A 15,206-nucleotide genomic window follows, 5' to 3' on the forward strand; every position below is an offset into this window, starting at 1 on the left:
TCGCTGTTGTTTTGTTTTGGAGGAATCGCAAAACAGATCAGACTCTTCTGGCATGGAGGGTGAGGTGCTGTGTGATAAATGGAGTATCAAAATGTTGGCTAAGTGTCTGCAGAGAGGTGGAAGGCCGTGAAGTCTGAAGGCAGCGGACTCCTTTCAGCGCGGGCTCTGACTGCGGGTGGCATTGCAGAGCAGAATTTGTCTCCTGGTGGGTGCTTGCGCTGAAGACAAGATTTCTCTTGTAGTAGAGAGGTAGTTTTGCAAGGTGAAAAGCAAAGTGAGCGGTAGGGGTTAGAAATGGCCTGTTGACCAGAACCTGCGCGCGCTTCCCCGTTGGAGATGGGTTGTAATCGAAGCAGCGGGCGATTGGAGTGATGGTTTCTGCTGTAGTCATCGGTCTTGTCCATTTAACAAACAAATGCAGTATTTTTTGGAGGGAGTTAGACCCTGAAACTTAGTGGTTTTGAGAAGGAAACTTACTTGGGAGGAAACCCTTGATTTGAAATAGATATGATTTTATTAACCAGGAATAAAGTGGGTTTGTATCTCCTCAATGACTTTACGATGCCTGTGGATTGTTCTTGATGCAGGGCTAGCTGACTTTGGCTCAGCCGATACTGTGCGGGTGTGCAGCAACCAAGTCGCATCTTCAGCTGAATGCAAATTCAGGGGGATGGGGGGGGTGCTTGGAGGTGAATAGCTGTATAAGGGAAAGCCAATGGATGGAGCCGTGAAGTGTGGTACCCTGTTCTCCGATCCTTTTATATTTGGATCTGTGCCTTTGAACAATAAGGTCTCTTTGAATAGGATACTGTAGTTTAAACGGACATGAAGCAACTCTGTCATGTAACAGCCCTGGTCGCCTTGGCTCTTGGCATCGGTGCACGATGTAGGCACTGGAAGGATTGAAATGCAGAGGGGACACAGGGAAAGTGAGTGGGAAAGGAGATTGATTTGGGGGTGGAGGGGCAGATTTGCAAGCCCTCGATATAATTTGGTTTTGAGCTGTCAGATAAGCTCATTGAAGGCAACCGGAACAAGACTGAAGAAGGGGGTTTTGCAGCAAATGCCAAACACTCGGGCAGGGGGATGGGCGGCGAGTGGAGCCGCCGCCTTGGCTAGTGCACGGCTGGGCGAGCCGGGCTGCTGGAGCGGCCCCGCCCCGCCCGGGCTGCCCCGCCCGCCCGGGGAGCGAAGGGGGGTGGGGGCAGGGCTGGAGGGGGGCGCTCGGGCTGCTGGGCACCCCCAGCTCGGCAGGCAGGACGGGCGGGTCGGGGCGAGGGGCTGCTCTTTGGCTGTCAAAAGGGAAACGGCGAAGCAGGTTCTGGCCGAGAAGGGCGGGGGGGGATATTCGAGTTTTTTTGTGTTGTTTTTGTTTGTTTTTTTTTTTAAAGCTTTGCTGTCATGTTGGAGTTAATTTTGTTGTCCGTAGGATATGAGCATCATTACCAAGAGAATTAAGTTCCTGAATGTGGCTTTAGCGGGCTGCATTTTTTTCCCCCATCTTGCACGCAGCTGCAGGGACAAATGTACTAATAGATGTTCTTTTTTTTTTTTTTTTTAAAAAAAAAAAAAGGGGGCGGTGGGGGTTGGGGGCGTGGAGAAATACTGCGCTCGCCAGCCCTGCGAAGGGGTAACAACACTACAGCCAAGCGTGCCTGGTGGCTTGGAGGGGGCACAGCCGTCCCCACCTTCAGCCGAACCTGCCCCACCAGTCTCGGGGTATCACTCTTGCTGGGGATCCGACAAGTCACAGGCTGGGGAAGGGGAGGGTGGCTCTTTCGTGATCTTTCTTGGATTTGTAACCATTTCCTTCATCACAAAAATTGTGTCAATATCATCAAGTTGTTTACGGGGGGGGGGGGGGGCGCACTCCAGGAGGCTGCATTGCTCTGGCAGATGTCTTAATAGCAGAGATGCTACCGGTGTGTGTACGTATGCATACTGTGCTGTGGTCCACGCACAACAGGGGGCTGTGGGACTTATTCCTGTACAAGAAACGTGTAGTGTGCATTAAAAAGAAATACAATGCTAAAGCACAATTTGTGGTTTGTAGGTTCTGGTGGGGCGGGTGCTGGTGGGAGGATTGTGCTCGGTTTGGGGAAGCAAAACTGAGGCAGATCTATTCGGTGGCTGCACAGCAGCCCCTTACCACGCTGCCTGTACCCTCTCCCCTCCGCAGCGTTTAGTGAAGAGGAGGACAAAGATATGGGAGCAATTAATCAACTGGCTAATAAAAAAGTATAAATCCCTGAGGACTGCGTGCTGCTAATGCCGAGGAGCTGGCTCTGAGACAGCCACCGGGAGGGACGAGCCAGCCCTCCTCTCCTTTCCTTGCCTCTCCTCTCCCCGAGCTGCTGCCACACTTGGTTCATTCCAGCTGCAGAAGCTCAGAGCCTTCCATGCGGTGGGATTTTTTTCTGGGCTGAAAAAATAAAATAGAAATAATCACAAGCCTGACCTGCTTTTTTCCCTCCTTTCCTTTCTCCTCTTCATCCAGCCAAGCTAAGGACTATCCCAATTGCTAAGGGGAAAAAGGGGGCAAAACCCACCAACAACAACCAACCCCCAGCACGCCCATTCCTGCTGCCCTTTGACATGCAACCTTCCTTGAGATGGGACAAGTCGGGATGCAGCTGCGGCTTTGGAAGGAACTGGGGAAAATGGGGGATCTTTGCTCTCATGAAGGTGGAAGTGAGCTCCTGGAGCCAGGTGCTGCTGCTCTCCGTGGGGCTGCTGGCTGTCTCGGTGACTGGTAAGTGTAATGGAGAAAGCTGGCAACTTTAGGATGATTTTTTGATCTACTTAGATCAGAGGACCCAGTGTTAATCTCCTCGGGGTGGTGTGGGGTATGTGTGGGGGGGATATGACACTCTGTGTGTGTGCATGCACTTGTATGTCAGCACATGCTTCCCTATAGTGTTCAATAAGGAGTATATTTTCTTCAGACTTTTGTAGCTTCGTACAAGATAGTTTTCCTCTGTATCCTCTGGGAGTAGCAATATTAAGCAATGGGGTGATAAAAGGTGGCTTTATTTGATCTCATTCCCCTTCTCTCGTGGGTCAAATCATTTGGGCACAGTTGCTGTATAATATGCAAGATGACTCTGAAAAATGCCATCACGGTTTCCCCTTCTGTCTTTGCCTTGCATCTTAACTCAATATTTCAGTACCCCAGTATCTGCCCATAGCTGATGAAATAGATGTAGGGTGCCTTGCGTGAAGATGGAAGCACTTTTATCTTATTTCTCCTACCTTTCAAGTTGATTATTTCTTCATATGAGCTCTTCGGCCTCAGCATCATGTTTTTTTGTGAAATACGTGCTTATTGACTTGAAAGATAGCAAAAGATAACTAGAATTTGGGGGGAGTTTGCCTATGTCTCCTCCCTAGTTTCCACAACTGCCCTTGTAGCAAAATCATATCTATGGACTGAAGTTTATTTCTGGTGTAAACAGCAAATATTTAGGGACTGTCCTTACGTGTGTAGCTTGACTTGAAAATAAAAACAGCGTGACTTTGAGCATATATCATTCCAGCAAGTTGAGTAAATCCAAATGTGAACTGATACAGTTTTTCTTACATCATTACAGTACCCTTTTAAGCTGGCTGAGTCTTTTTTTTGGTCCAGAGCATCATTTCAGCCTTACAGGGATTAAAATCAAAGGACAACTGTCTTAGTAACACCAGTGAGTTCTACCTTGCAGACAAAACTGGCTTTTAAGTGTCTGCAGCATGAATGAGCTGGAAGTATTCTCAGAATATGCTCTGCTTGGTTTATTGATGATTAATGAGAACATTCATAGTACCAGTTATTCTGCCAATATAGTTTTGTGGGTTTTTTTTTTTAAAAGCTCATATCTTAGTGTAACTCCTTGTTTTGTTAATAAATAAAGAGAGAAAGAGAGAAAAACTAACAGAACCACTGAGGAAAAAAAATTCTGAACCAAACAAGCCTGTGGAAATGCTAGCAGAGAGTTAGCTGCCTCCTCGCGTGTGCCTTTCATCCATGCTTATTGAAAATGGGGGAAAAGATCTGCACAGTTCTCCCTGCTGAAAATAGAAGGGATGAGATGTGTGGAAGGGGCCGTGGCAGCAGCAGCCTGTGGTACAGCCACAGGGGATGAGCGAGGCGGAGGCGTACTGGGGCACTGGGAGGAGGAGGAGGCTGGGACAGCAGTGAGGTGGCAGAGAAAGCCCTCCTGGAGTCAGGGCTACCACTGAATCTTGCAGACAATGATATGTGACGAACAAAGACCTGTCAGCTTCAGTTTTACTGCAGATAAGTCCGTGTGCCTAGGGCATCTGCAGGTTGCTTTTTTCCAGCTTTGTAAAGTAGTATTTGAAATGCATAGTGGTTCTTTCGGGATTTGGCCTGTGATTTGGAGCAGACGTTAAACTTCTTCAGGATGAAAGATGATTTCTAAAACTAAGATATTAATAGGAATGACAAGATGTTTTATTCCCTGTTAGACTACTTTACCCCACACCCACCAGCAACTGCGTCTTTAAAGAAAAATTCTGCTACCTGTAACAAGGTCCAAGATGAGATGGATTGCTGTGGTAAATTCCCTCATCTCTTACATTTGTTCTCTTAGTCTTGATCTACGTTCCGTGAGGCAGCCTTGAGGAGGACACTTGTGAGTGACCACTAACTTTGCATGTGGCTGTTTCTAGTTTCCCCTAAGACATTTAATTTTTAAACATACATACATACGTATTTCTGATGGTGTTCTGCCTGCAGCAACTGGAGTACGATGCTTACACATCCTTTTCATCAACATTGAGGAAGTTGCAAGTAGTAATTCTCACTCATAGTCTTTCCTCTGAAAAATAGCTGAGCATACAGCTGGCTTTTCACTGAAGCCAGTGAGTTTCCTCATTTCTGCGTGCACAAGCCAGTCATCTAGCTGAATAAGGCATATAAAACTTGATTGAAAGGCAATTGGGAGTTACTGGGCTCTTTCTGTTGGCCCCGGTTGAAAGTGGATTAGCTGAATACTTCATGAATGCACCTTTCACATGACTTCAGGTTGACTTGCTGCCTTGTTAGCTGGGTGCGCAGTGTGCAAGGGGCTCACTGGCTCCTTCGGAAGACCCCTCCGCTCCCACTCAGAGCTGCTGTTTTCTCAATGAGTCCCTTACACCTGACTTGGCTCGACTGTTGTCCTGGGATAGTGCAGTGGTGTCAGACTAGTACTTAACAGAATGATGTCATTTAAACTGTATATAGTGATGAGTGTGGTTCATTTGATGGGAAATTTTCTTTAATAGGTGCCTTTAAATTACATGCAGGAAAAAAATCACTGAAGTATGGTGTAGTGTAATTTAATGCTGGGTTAAACGATGCAATCCAGTGCATTTTCATTAGATGTTCTGAGACTCTTCTCTAGCATTTATGCTTTAAAGGCTGTTGGATTGCCAGCTGCAATAACTATTTTGATTGCAGCCTGAGCTGATGGTGGGCATCCTACCAGAAAAATAATGTGCTGTGTTTTAATTATGGCACCTGCACTCCAAAACAGGAGCCTGCGTCACAGTTTATGATACAGTTGTACTTGAGGCAGTGGAACAGTATAATATGCAACAGAAGGAGGTGAGAGCCTTTGCAACAGGACTAAGAGGTGGGCTGTCCTGGCTGACTGTTCCTTTCCTAGGGCAAGAGAAGTGTTCAGTTGTGGGTTGAGCCTGCTGAGCCCAGCAGTCAGTGGGTCTCTGGTGCTCAGTGGGATAATTTGCCACTGGGGAAGGACTTTGTGGCATTAGGGACGGTGGTGGTAGGTCACAGAGGCAAGCCAGCTGGGCTCGGTGAGGAGTGGAGAGCAGCACACCTAGAACCCAGTGCATGATCCTTGAGCCTCAGCACCTGCTGGTGTGCTGGGAGGCACTGGTGCTGGTGGCACTACGGAGAACCTGTGAAGGGATGGTGGTTACAACAGCAGCTATTTTTTACTGACACTGGTCCTAGCAAAGCTGTTCTGCAAACGTGGAGCCATGCACCAGAAATATTGCCATGTTGGTGGCAAACCAGAGGTGGAGAATGAAGAAGGATGCAAAGAAAAGAGAGGATTTCTGTGCTGATTTGTTTTGGTATATTGATTTTTGCCGTACTGTGAAGCAAGGGCAAGCTTATGAAGTGGTATTTCTGGCACTGGTTTAGTTTGGTGCCTCGCAGTAGGAGCAGAATTAAGCCAATGAAAAACACATTGAAAATCTCACACAATCAGTGTTGGCTCCGAGCAACTTAAGGGAGTAATGACTCAATAATCCATTTGGCCAGAGGTACGGAAGGAAATGGAAGATGATTTCTTTTTTCTGGGTGTTTGTGCTGTTATTACTGCCCTCACCTTCTTGTTATCGCCCTTAATAAAAACAAGAAACAGGGTTTGTTGCTTTTCTTTCTCATTAGCATATATATTTTTTTATTGCTACACTAAATAACAGCGATGTCAGAATTGCTGCTTCCTGCGTGAGGCTGTAGGGGAATGGTTTCACATTCTGTCTGCCATCAGGTTGATTCCTGTGCTTTAAATTTGCCTGGGATGCAGGTTTAGGGAGGAAGGGTTTACCACCCAGGTCAAAACAAGGCAGGGTGCCTTGCTAAGCTTTTGGCTGTTCTGGGTCTTTGGAACAGGAGCACTGAGGTTTTACGGGAGTGATTTGAGCATGAGCCTGGTTAAATTAGTGTTTCTTAAAGAGGACGCTGCCTGTGCTCCGGCTTGGAGAAGAGGACATCAGAAAATTTTTAATTGTGTGTGTTTTTGAAGGCCTAAGAGGAGGAATACCTTTTATTTTGACTGAAGCTGCTTCCAGTGAGGAACGGGAGGAATTCAGTCCCATTTCCAGTGCAGGTTTTCACTGCACACAAAGATACAGAAATTAGTGGCCTAGAGGGTAGGAGCTGCTACATAGAATTTTTTTTTCTTTTTTTTTTTCTTTTTTTCTTTTTGAAGCAGTATTTCCTGCTTCCTTCTGAACAAGTATGGTTTTAGCGCTAATGGGGCACTTTTCATCATCTGTGGGCAGAAAGGCTGTTTGATCTGAAGGGGAAGACAGTGTTTGGTCACCATCTGTGCAGGCAGGCAGCCCATTTTCTTCTGCTTGCTCCAGGGACACTCGATAGACACAAATGAACCTCTGAAGTTAAGGGCCTGGAGAGATGGATGGGTTTATTAATTTTTAGAGGTTCAGGAAGCCCAGAGGTTCCCATGAAAATTGTGTCTTCAGTCAATGTGGAATCTGTAGAAGGACTGAGAGCAAACCCTCACTTACAATTTCATGCCCTTATGCACAGGCCATCCTTTTCTTTTAAGGCCCTGTAACTAGAAAATATGAATACATGCTTGAGGGCAGTGTTGTTCCAGGTAGCAGTTAATTCCCACTGACTCCTATGGGAAATGTGCAGTTGCTTACAGGTAAACAGATGTATAAATGTTGCCCGGAATTAAAAGAAACACCTGTGAAGCGAGGTCCTCTTGGTACATAGACTGTGAACAGAATCCGTGATGCAGGAAGCTTAGTGCAGAGGGAACAGATCTATTTTGGATATAAAAAGCACAGCCTATTGTTAACTAATTCCTAGATAATGATAAAGCAGTGGATGGTGATTAGAGGAAAAACAACTGACAGGTTCTGCTGTCCATTGTGTGTTTTTATTAATCTGGTCCATGCCTTACCTGGATTTTTTGAGTGCATGAAGGTTTCAGTAGAGCGGTTTAATTAAACTGCAAAATAAATTAATAAAAACTATGGCACTCTTCCTCAGTTCTGTGCATGGTAAAATTATCTTGGATCCTTAAAACATCCTGGAACCTTTTATTTTTTAATAAACAGGAACAATTGTCCTTCCAGCTTGTACAGACAGTGGATTTTATGCTGACAGCCAGTAACGTACTACTTTGCTGACATAAAATTTGACTTCCATCATTGACTAGGAACTGTGTGAACTTTGCCAGTTTGGAAATTTTGCTTTAATAAGGTTCTTGGGTAGCGCATGTCAGCTTTCATTTGTCAGTGTTAAATCTATTTTAAATAATTTTTAGGCTTACTAAATTAAGGCGAGAGGAAGAACTGCAGGGAAGTACAATCGCTGTCTCTGGAAGTTGCCAGGGGCTGGTGGCTGCTTGAAGGAGAAATTGCTTGGGCTGGGAACTGCAGTGTGCTAGTACCTGAGCCCATGGTCAGGGAGAGGGTGGTGGCCCCCCAGAATTAAAGATCTGATTTTTGTTCTATGGGTGCTTTTTTCATTCCATGTAATATACGAGGAGAGGAGATACTCTGAATCAAACACAGGCTTACAGGTATTTCTTAAGAGGTCAGAGTGCTTTGTGTCACAAGTAATCTTTTGCTCTTTCTGTAAGAAAGGCTAGCTGCTGTATAAAAAGATGTGGGATAAACCTCTGAGGATGTAAGAAGCTTCAAACTGCCTTACTGTAGCCAGTTTATCTCGTGCTACCTCATCATAGACTCGTAGAATGGTTTTGGTTGGAAGGGACCTTGAAGATCATCTGGTTCCCGGCTTGAACACTCTTGATCTCAAATGAGACCTCGTGGCAGTGAGCACCTTCAGTTGCTGCTGCTTCTGTGGTTTTGTAAAAGTCTGGGTTTAGGACAGTTAGCAGGCAAGGGGGATTGCATCTGAATTTGTCCTTGATAATGGCAGGCAAGAATCTAATATGAGAGTTTTACATAAGGAACATTTGTTTTAAAGCAATTATGTAAATCACTGTAGCTGAGTGTAAGGCGAAGGCTTGTAAGTTATAAAACGGTAATTGTTTGTGAGAAATGTACATTAGCTGTTCTTGGGCTATGTCAACGCAGTATCGGGACTTAGTGTTTAGAATCTCATAATGTGGGTTTAAAATCCTTACTGAACAGACTTTTGTAATAAAATTAACAGCTGTCATTTAGCTCTAGGAGCTCAAGGAGAGTGGGTGGGACGGCAGGACACCTGGGTGAGGGGCTTCTGCAGTGCTGGGTTTGGTCTGTTCGCTAGGCTTGTCCCATTTCTCTGTAGTTCTTTCTACCCTGACCGGTGGGCACGTGTCTGTGTTCTAGGCAATTCCTGCAGTACATCTATTAGATCATCTTGTGCAAATGATTTCGTGTCCCTGTGCTTTGATTTCCTCAGTGAGTGAAGAGGTGTTAACCATTGCAATCTTTGCTGTGGCACATATTAGGTAGCAGGATGAAAAGTGCCATCCTTGGGATTGCTCTCGCAGGGACAGTTGGGTGGGGGTTGGGGAGGATTCCTAGAAACTTCAAACCTTATCCATTGTAAAATACAGAACAAATACTCTGAAGACAGCCACCTTGATGGGCTTTAATTGGGACATCAGGTTTTTTGCCTGTTCTCTTATGCTATTTTAGGTTGTGTTCAATTTAACATAGCTTGTGTAATATTTCAGACCCTTACCTGATATTCTTACTCCAAGGTTTTCAAAACACGTTACAGGCATTTTTGAAAAATGTCTTGGGCTCACACAACAACCTTAAATATTGCTTCCATTTCATGGACAGGGAAAGTTTCTCTGAAGGGCTCAGTGACTGCTCTGAGATCACAGGGCTGGGGTTAGCAGAGCACTGCAGAGCCAGTGTTGTTACTGAACGAGGTGTGAAGCAGATTGACCCTATTTGAAACCAGCTTACAAAGAACTACATTAGTAGTTACTCTGGTAAGCCAGAAGGTGTTAAAAGACCAGGATTTGTTGAAGCTGTACCGGTTTGTTTCCTTCAGCTCTGATGCTCCCTGCTTCAGGCTGTGGTGTGTACTGGCCAGAGTGGCATCTCTTGGATTTGCTGTCAGGTCAAAGGCAGAAGTGGTGAGTGTAACCTTCCCCTTGATTTCTTCCAGGTTAACGGGTTTCCAGCTGCCTGCTCCTATTGTGAGTACAGGGGTTGGGCTGTCCTTGTGGCTTGTGAGTGATTACGCAGTCAGTGCTCAAGGCTTCCAGGCTAACTATGAAGGTAAGTCTGCTCAGTTCAGTAATTGTCTTGAATTGTATCTGCATTTGGCATGTGACAGGATGCAAAATGAAGGTGCAGAGTTTTCCACCGGGATATATACATATGCAGACATTTAATCCAAGACAGGAGTGTCTGGTTCTTGTATAATTTGATTCATTTCTTCAGAATACAGAATTCAAATTGCTGGTTCCTTTCAAGTGAAATGTTAATTTTTCCTCTCGGCATCTGTGCTTAAAACCTCTTTGAAGGCTTATTCTAACAGCAAAGCTGGAATGACTGAGAAGGAGGGGTAATGTGGGATTTGTGGAGTGTGCAGGGTTGCAGCAAGCGCAGCACCCTGCATAGTTACTGGGATTTACAGCTGAGACACTGGGGACTGTGGAGCAGTGCATAGGATGCTCAGATTACTGCATTTTTCTTTTATAGTCTCTTTGCTTATGCGTTGTTTTTCTTTGCCCTGCACCTTCCTTCCCAAGTACATAAATTCGCCTCCTGTGTTTCTGGTCATAAATAATGGCCAGTGGTTGGTGATTGTAGAAGTAAAGGATTCCATGTGAAGGCTTGGTGGCTTCAGAAAATCTTGGACAGTGGAAGTCTCATATACGTGAAAGAGCTGTTCATAGTAGTAGGCAGGTCAGGGCTGTGATATGACCTGGTACGGCTGGGCAAATGGCAGCTAAACCATGTTAAAATTCAAGTTACGTTTATGTTGATTATTGCACCTAGGAAGCTGTTTGTATCTGCATAAAAGTTCTTCTTTGAAGTCTGTGGAAGTTCCTGGGCCTTAATGATATTTTTTGCTAGTAAGTACTACTGGCCAATTACCCAGTGCATTAAACCAAGCAGGTGCCTTCATTTAGATGATGTTGAAGTCTCTCAACATTTTCTGCACTTGACAATTGTTCAGGGGAGCTCTGTTTAAATACCCTCTAATTTCTGATTAAAACCTTTGCTCTGCCTGGAGGTGCCAGTGGCATTAAGGCTTTTTTTTTTATTAGTCTGGAAGTGATCAGTGTGTGAGCAGGTGTTCCATACGGCTAGGCGATGGTGTTAAAGTTCATCGCAGTCGGAGACCATGCTCTGTTGTTTGCTGGGTAAGTGCCTGCTGGTGGTGTGTGCTGGCTGGCAGGACAGTTGAGCACAGCAGTGTGGTGAGGAAAGGCAGATCCTAGTGCCTGTTGGCAAAACCTCTGCTAGAACATATGTCAGTTGCTGTGTCTCGTGGAGATGACAGTACGTTGCTCCCAAATTGTGTGATAGAGGACATGTAGCTGGTTTTGTAGTTCTTGACATTTAGAGTTCATTTTTTGGCATTTACACACAATTACTTGCACACTTTTTAATTTTTTATTGTTACTTTGATGCAGCTGGTAATCTTGAACAAAGGCTTGTTCCAGGGCTACCCTTTAGTCACATGTATTTTAGATTACCTGAAGTTTTGCTGGTGTTTAGGAGGCTTTCAAGCAGGTAACTTGAGTGCATCTGTAGGGGGGGAAAACAAAATGTACTTAAAACTTAATCTGAGCCACTGAGTGACCCAGGGCGCTGGTGTAAGAGGGCGACCCAGGGCGCTGGTGTAAATGAAAGCTTCATTTTGAGGAAGAGAGGGGCAAACTTGCTGGAAGTGCTGCTCTGAGCCTTCCTTGAAACAAGCTGCTTGCTTGCTGTTTGGATTGTTGTTAACTAAGACTGAAGAAGGAGGTAAGTGTGTTTTTTGATCAAAGGGACACACGGCTGCTGTAATGCTGTTTCAGTTAATTGGTAATCTACAACTCAGTGAATAGCTTGTGATTTGATAATTCATGTTTAAAGACAGAACAATGCATTGGAGTCCTTGCAGTAAATGATTCCTTTATGATCTGCTATCAAAGCATGCTCATTATTCTTCTCTCTTTAAGCAATCGTTAGGAAAAGCACCAAAAGAAACAGAATTTTAAAATTGGAACAAAAGATCTCAGGAACTCTTTTTAAAAAGGAGGACAGGAAGAAAGTATGTAGTTGGAGGCATCAAAGTGACACAAAAACGTTGTGCTTACACTGATGCCTGCTCTCCCCTGATCCTCTGGGAAATACATAAATTGAGGTTGGCTTTATCTAAGTTAACATCTTCCTAGCTTATCTAGTTAGCATGACGCCTGCACGATAAGATCTCTTACAAGCAGTTTCTTGAAAACAGCAGACATCTGCTCATACCTGTTTGTATGTTTCTTAATTTCTGGTTGTTTCAGGACATACAGTTCAGCTGTACATTTCACTGGCTTAAAAAGGGAAAGCTTGCACACAGTGGTGGTGGAATCTATTAAATAACATTTCTGCTACGAGAAGTTAGAGATGCTTTAATAACAGACAGGCAGAGTGAGTTTCTGAAAGTCTGCAGAGATTTTTTTTCAAGCCCCAGGTAAGCCAGGTGCCAGCAGTGGCCGTGGAAATAGGGGAATAGCCAGCTCCAGGGCTACTGTGCTGTGCTGTCTCCTTCTTGACCTCACAGTCTTCTGAATTCATTATATGTTATTGTGCCTGGCTGCTAGATCTTCCTTAATCCTCTTTTCCTCGTTGTCTGACTTGCTCATCTTTCTTCATTTGGTTTGGTGTGTGTTGCCAGCTTGCTTCTGTCTGCTCTCGTTGTCTGATTCTTCATGTTCTCTCATCTCTTACTGTTTGTTGTGATTTTTCTCTAGATGCTAAAAATTGTTTCAAAGCTCAGGAAACAGCAGGGATAATTCTTCCGTGATTCTGCTGTGGAAGGCTGTTTGAGACTGAGCAGAGAAGCTGCTATTGTCCTTCCCCAGCCCAGCCATCTCTCGAGCAGCGGGCATGGCTGCGACTGAGGATGATGGTGCTGAGGCTGCAGCATCTCTGGGTTTAAGACACCAGGTCACAGCCTCAGAGATCTGATTTCTCTTCCTGGTTGTGGTGCAGATGGTTCTGCGTGGTCTCACGTTGGCTCTGTAGTCTGGGTTCCTGGGTTCCCAGCTTCCCAGCTGCAAAACCAGGTCAGAACGGCTCCTTGTCCTACGTGCCATTAGGAATTTGCATTCATGAACGCACGCAGAGCATTCAGGAGCTACTGTATGGCCCTGTGGCTGTGGGAAAACCTGCAGCAATAGCGCAGTTTGAGAGGGGACGTGATTAGATTATTACAAGTAACTGTTGTTAAGTGGATGATCTGGAAAAAGAAATGGGGGAAACCATTGCAGGATGGCTGGGAGTGAAAAATTGTCGGCTTTTTCATGCTGAATTGGAAGAACAGAAAATTTCATTTCCATTTAAGTATAGTATTTTGATCTGAAGGTAATTTTTTTTACTTAAGAATTTCTTTTCCTAAATACAAGCAGTTTTTATGAAGCTCAGTTTCAGAACGTATAATTTAGAAATTATTTAAATTAGGTGCTTTCATGCTTTTAGCATCCTTAAGTTTGTGTTTCCCTGTTCCACTGTCCCTTGAATTCAACATGATTTCACAATTAGCCTTGTTCACCCTCAGACTGTGGGATTTTTTCCTTTTTTAAGACTAAATGATTCTTCTCAAAAATCCTAATGAGCCATTGTAGAGTCTTGCATTTTGTTTCCACTGCAGAACCTCCTCTTTATCATACATGAGTACAGAACAGTTCTAGAAACTGCTGAGGCTGGTGAGCTTAATGATGCTCGAGGCTGCACTGGTCCTTCTTTCTGAGGCTCTGGAGCATTCGTTGAACACTAAGCAAGCAGCCAGGGCCTGGGTGTCTAGCATAAAATGTCTTTCTGCTCCGGTGGTGTGTGTTACAGCTGCTGCCAGGACTGGGGGTGCTGTGGCAGCTGGCGGGGACAGGGTGCTTGTGCAGGGGTTTAATCCTGGCTGCACAGGATGGGGCTGAGGAGGAGAACAGTGCAGTGGGCCCCTTATGCTGGCCTTGGACCCACGGCTGGATCTTGTGCTCAGGATGCAGACAAAAGAAGCAGCAGACAAGGAGGACAGGTAGCACCAAGATGAGATGCTGAAGCAGAGGAAGGACCAGTGGCTGGTTGAGTTTCAGGAACACAGCAGGCTGAAAACAGTTTTATTCTCCATCTCAGGGGGGATAGCTGATATTTCCTTAGCCTGCTAGCCAGGTGTTTCCTTCACCTGCAGAAATCCATCAGAGGCACAGTGCTCTCGCTTGAGACTTGTCCTGCTGCAGCTAGGGCAGTGTTGTCCGGGGGATTTCTAGCAGGAACGGGAAGGAATTGGATTGTCGTGTTAACTTAGTCCTGCTGTATTGATGTTCTCAAGTCACAGTTTTGCCCTGTGCCTCGGTTTCTCTCTCAAATAGGATTGTATTTTCATTTGTGGTGTTTGTGTTCTAACAAGGGAGGTGCTATATAAAAGAAGAGCGATGTGATGATGTTGAATACCTTTTTTAGGAATCCTCATCTATGTAACTTCCAGAGTTTTAATGTTATTATTATTTTTTTAATTTTTCCCTCCAAAAGCAAAGCTCAGTTAGAAACCTCCACAGAGAGCGATGGTGTTTTGGACTCTGGACTCTGCTGCAGAAGCAGTGCTGTGTGATGCAGCAAAATTGAACATGAGGTGAAGATTCCTTCCCAAGACATTGAGTTTGATTACAGCTGCAACAAACTTGATAGCTGCAAACACTGAATTTCTGATTGAAAAGAAACAATTATGCCTAGAAGAACACTGCTTATTTTAAGAAATTAGAAGCATTTAAATACTGAGGGAAACAGCCCCAAGTAAATGGTGCTGTTTTCCTAATACCGTCCTCTTTCTCAGGCACAAATATCTCATTCTTTAGAGGGTTCTTTGTGAAGTTGTGCATACATATTTAGAAAATACAATTAAAAACTGGTTCCTAGCCCTCCTTGACCGTTCCTTTTGTTAAACCCAAATGAGGTTTCCTGATCCGGTGCTGCTCTGTGGATGTGCTGCCACTGTGCACCAGCTGTGAAACTGCTTCGTTTCTCAGTTTTCCCATCTGTCATTTGACTTTACAGTAACAGTTGCCCCATTAATGGAAGACAGACAGATCAGTTTGAGCACTCTCTGTCTTTGGAAATAGAGTGTTCAAAATTTTTGTAAAAGCAGGTAACTGTCCAGATCAGCTTCTGATTATGAAGACCAACACTATTCTTGAGGGTGAAAATCCCCTACAAAAAAACGGGGATTCCCCCAGGCCTTGGGCAATGGGCCTTTTTTTGGAAGTCCTCTGACAAACTGGGAAAAAATGATCCCATTTTTCAACTGAAAGAGTGGAGGAATTTGG

General features: G+C 44.8%; 1 protein-coding gene across 3 annotated transcripts in view; it reads left to right on the plus strand.

Annotated features, from left to right (window-relative positions):
• Positions 1–2,063: 2,063 nt before the first annotated feature.
• Positions 2,064–15,206, plus strand: part of LOC130146744 (CUB and sushi domain-containing protein 1-like) — an 83,655-nt gene continuing 70,512 nt past the window's right edge. Inside the window, exons 1-2 of one of the 3 annotated variants that reach the window (XM_056333217.1) lie at positions 2,064–2,752; positions 9,851–9,963. In XM_056333217.1, the coding sequence (XP_056189192.1) occupies positions 2,613–2,752; positions 9,851–9,963 (253 nt within the window). In that variant the 5' untranslated portion in view covers positions 2,064–2,612. The remainder of the gene's footprint in view (positions 2,753–9,850; positions 9,964–15,206) is intronic. The other 2 variants (XR_008820993.1, XR_008820994.1) reach the window with 2 other exon arrangements.

This window comes from Falco biarmicus, chromosome 3 (assembly GCF_023638135.1).
Source record: "Falco biarmicus isolate bFalBia1 chromosome 3, bFalBia1.pri, whole genome shotgun sequence".
Classification (NCBI taxonomy): Eukaryota; Metazoa; Chordata; class Aves; order Falconiformes; family Falconidae; genus Falco; species Falco biarmicus.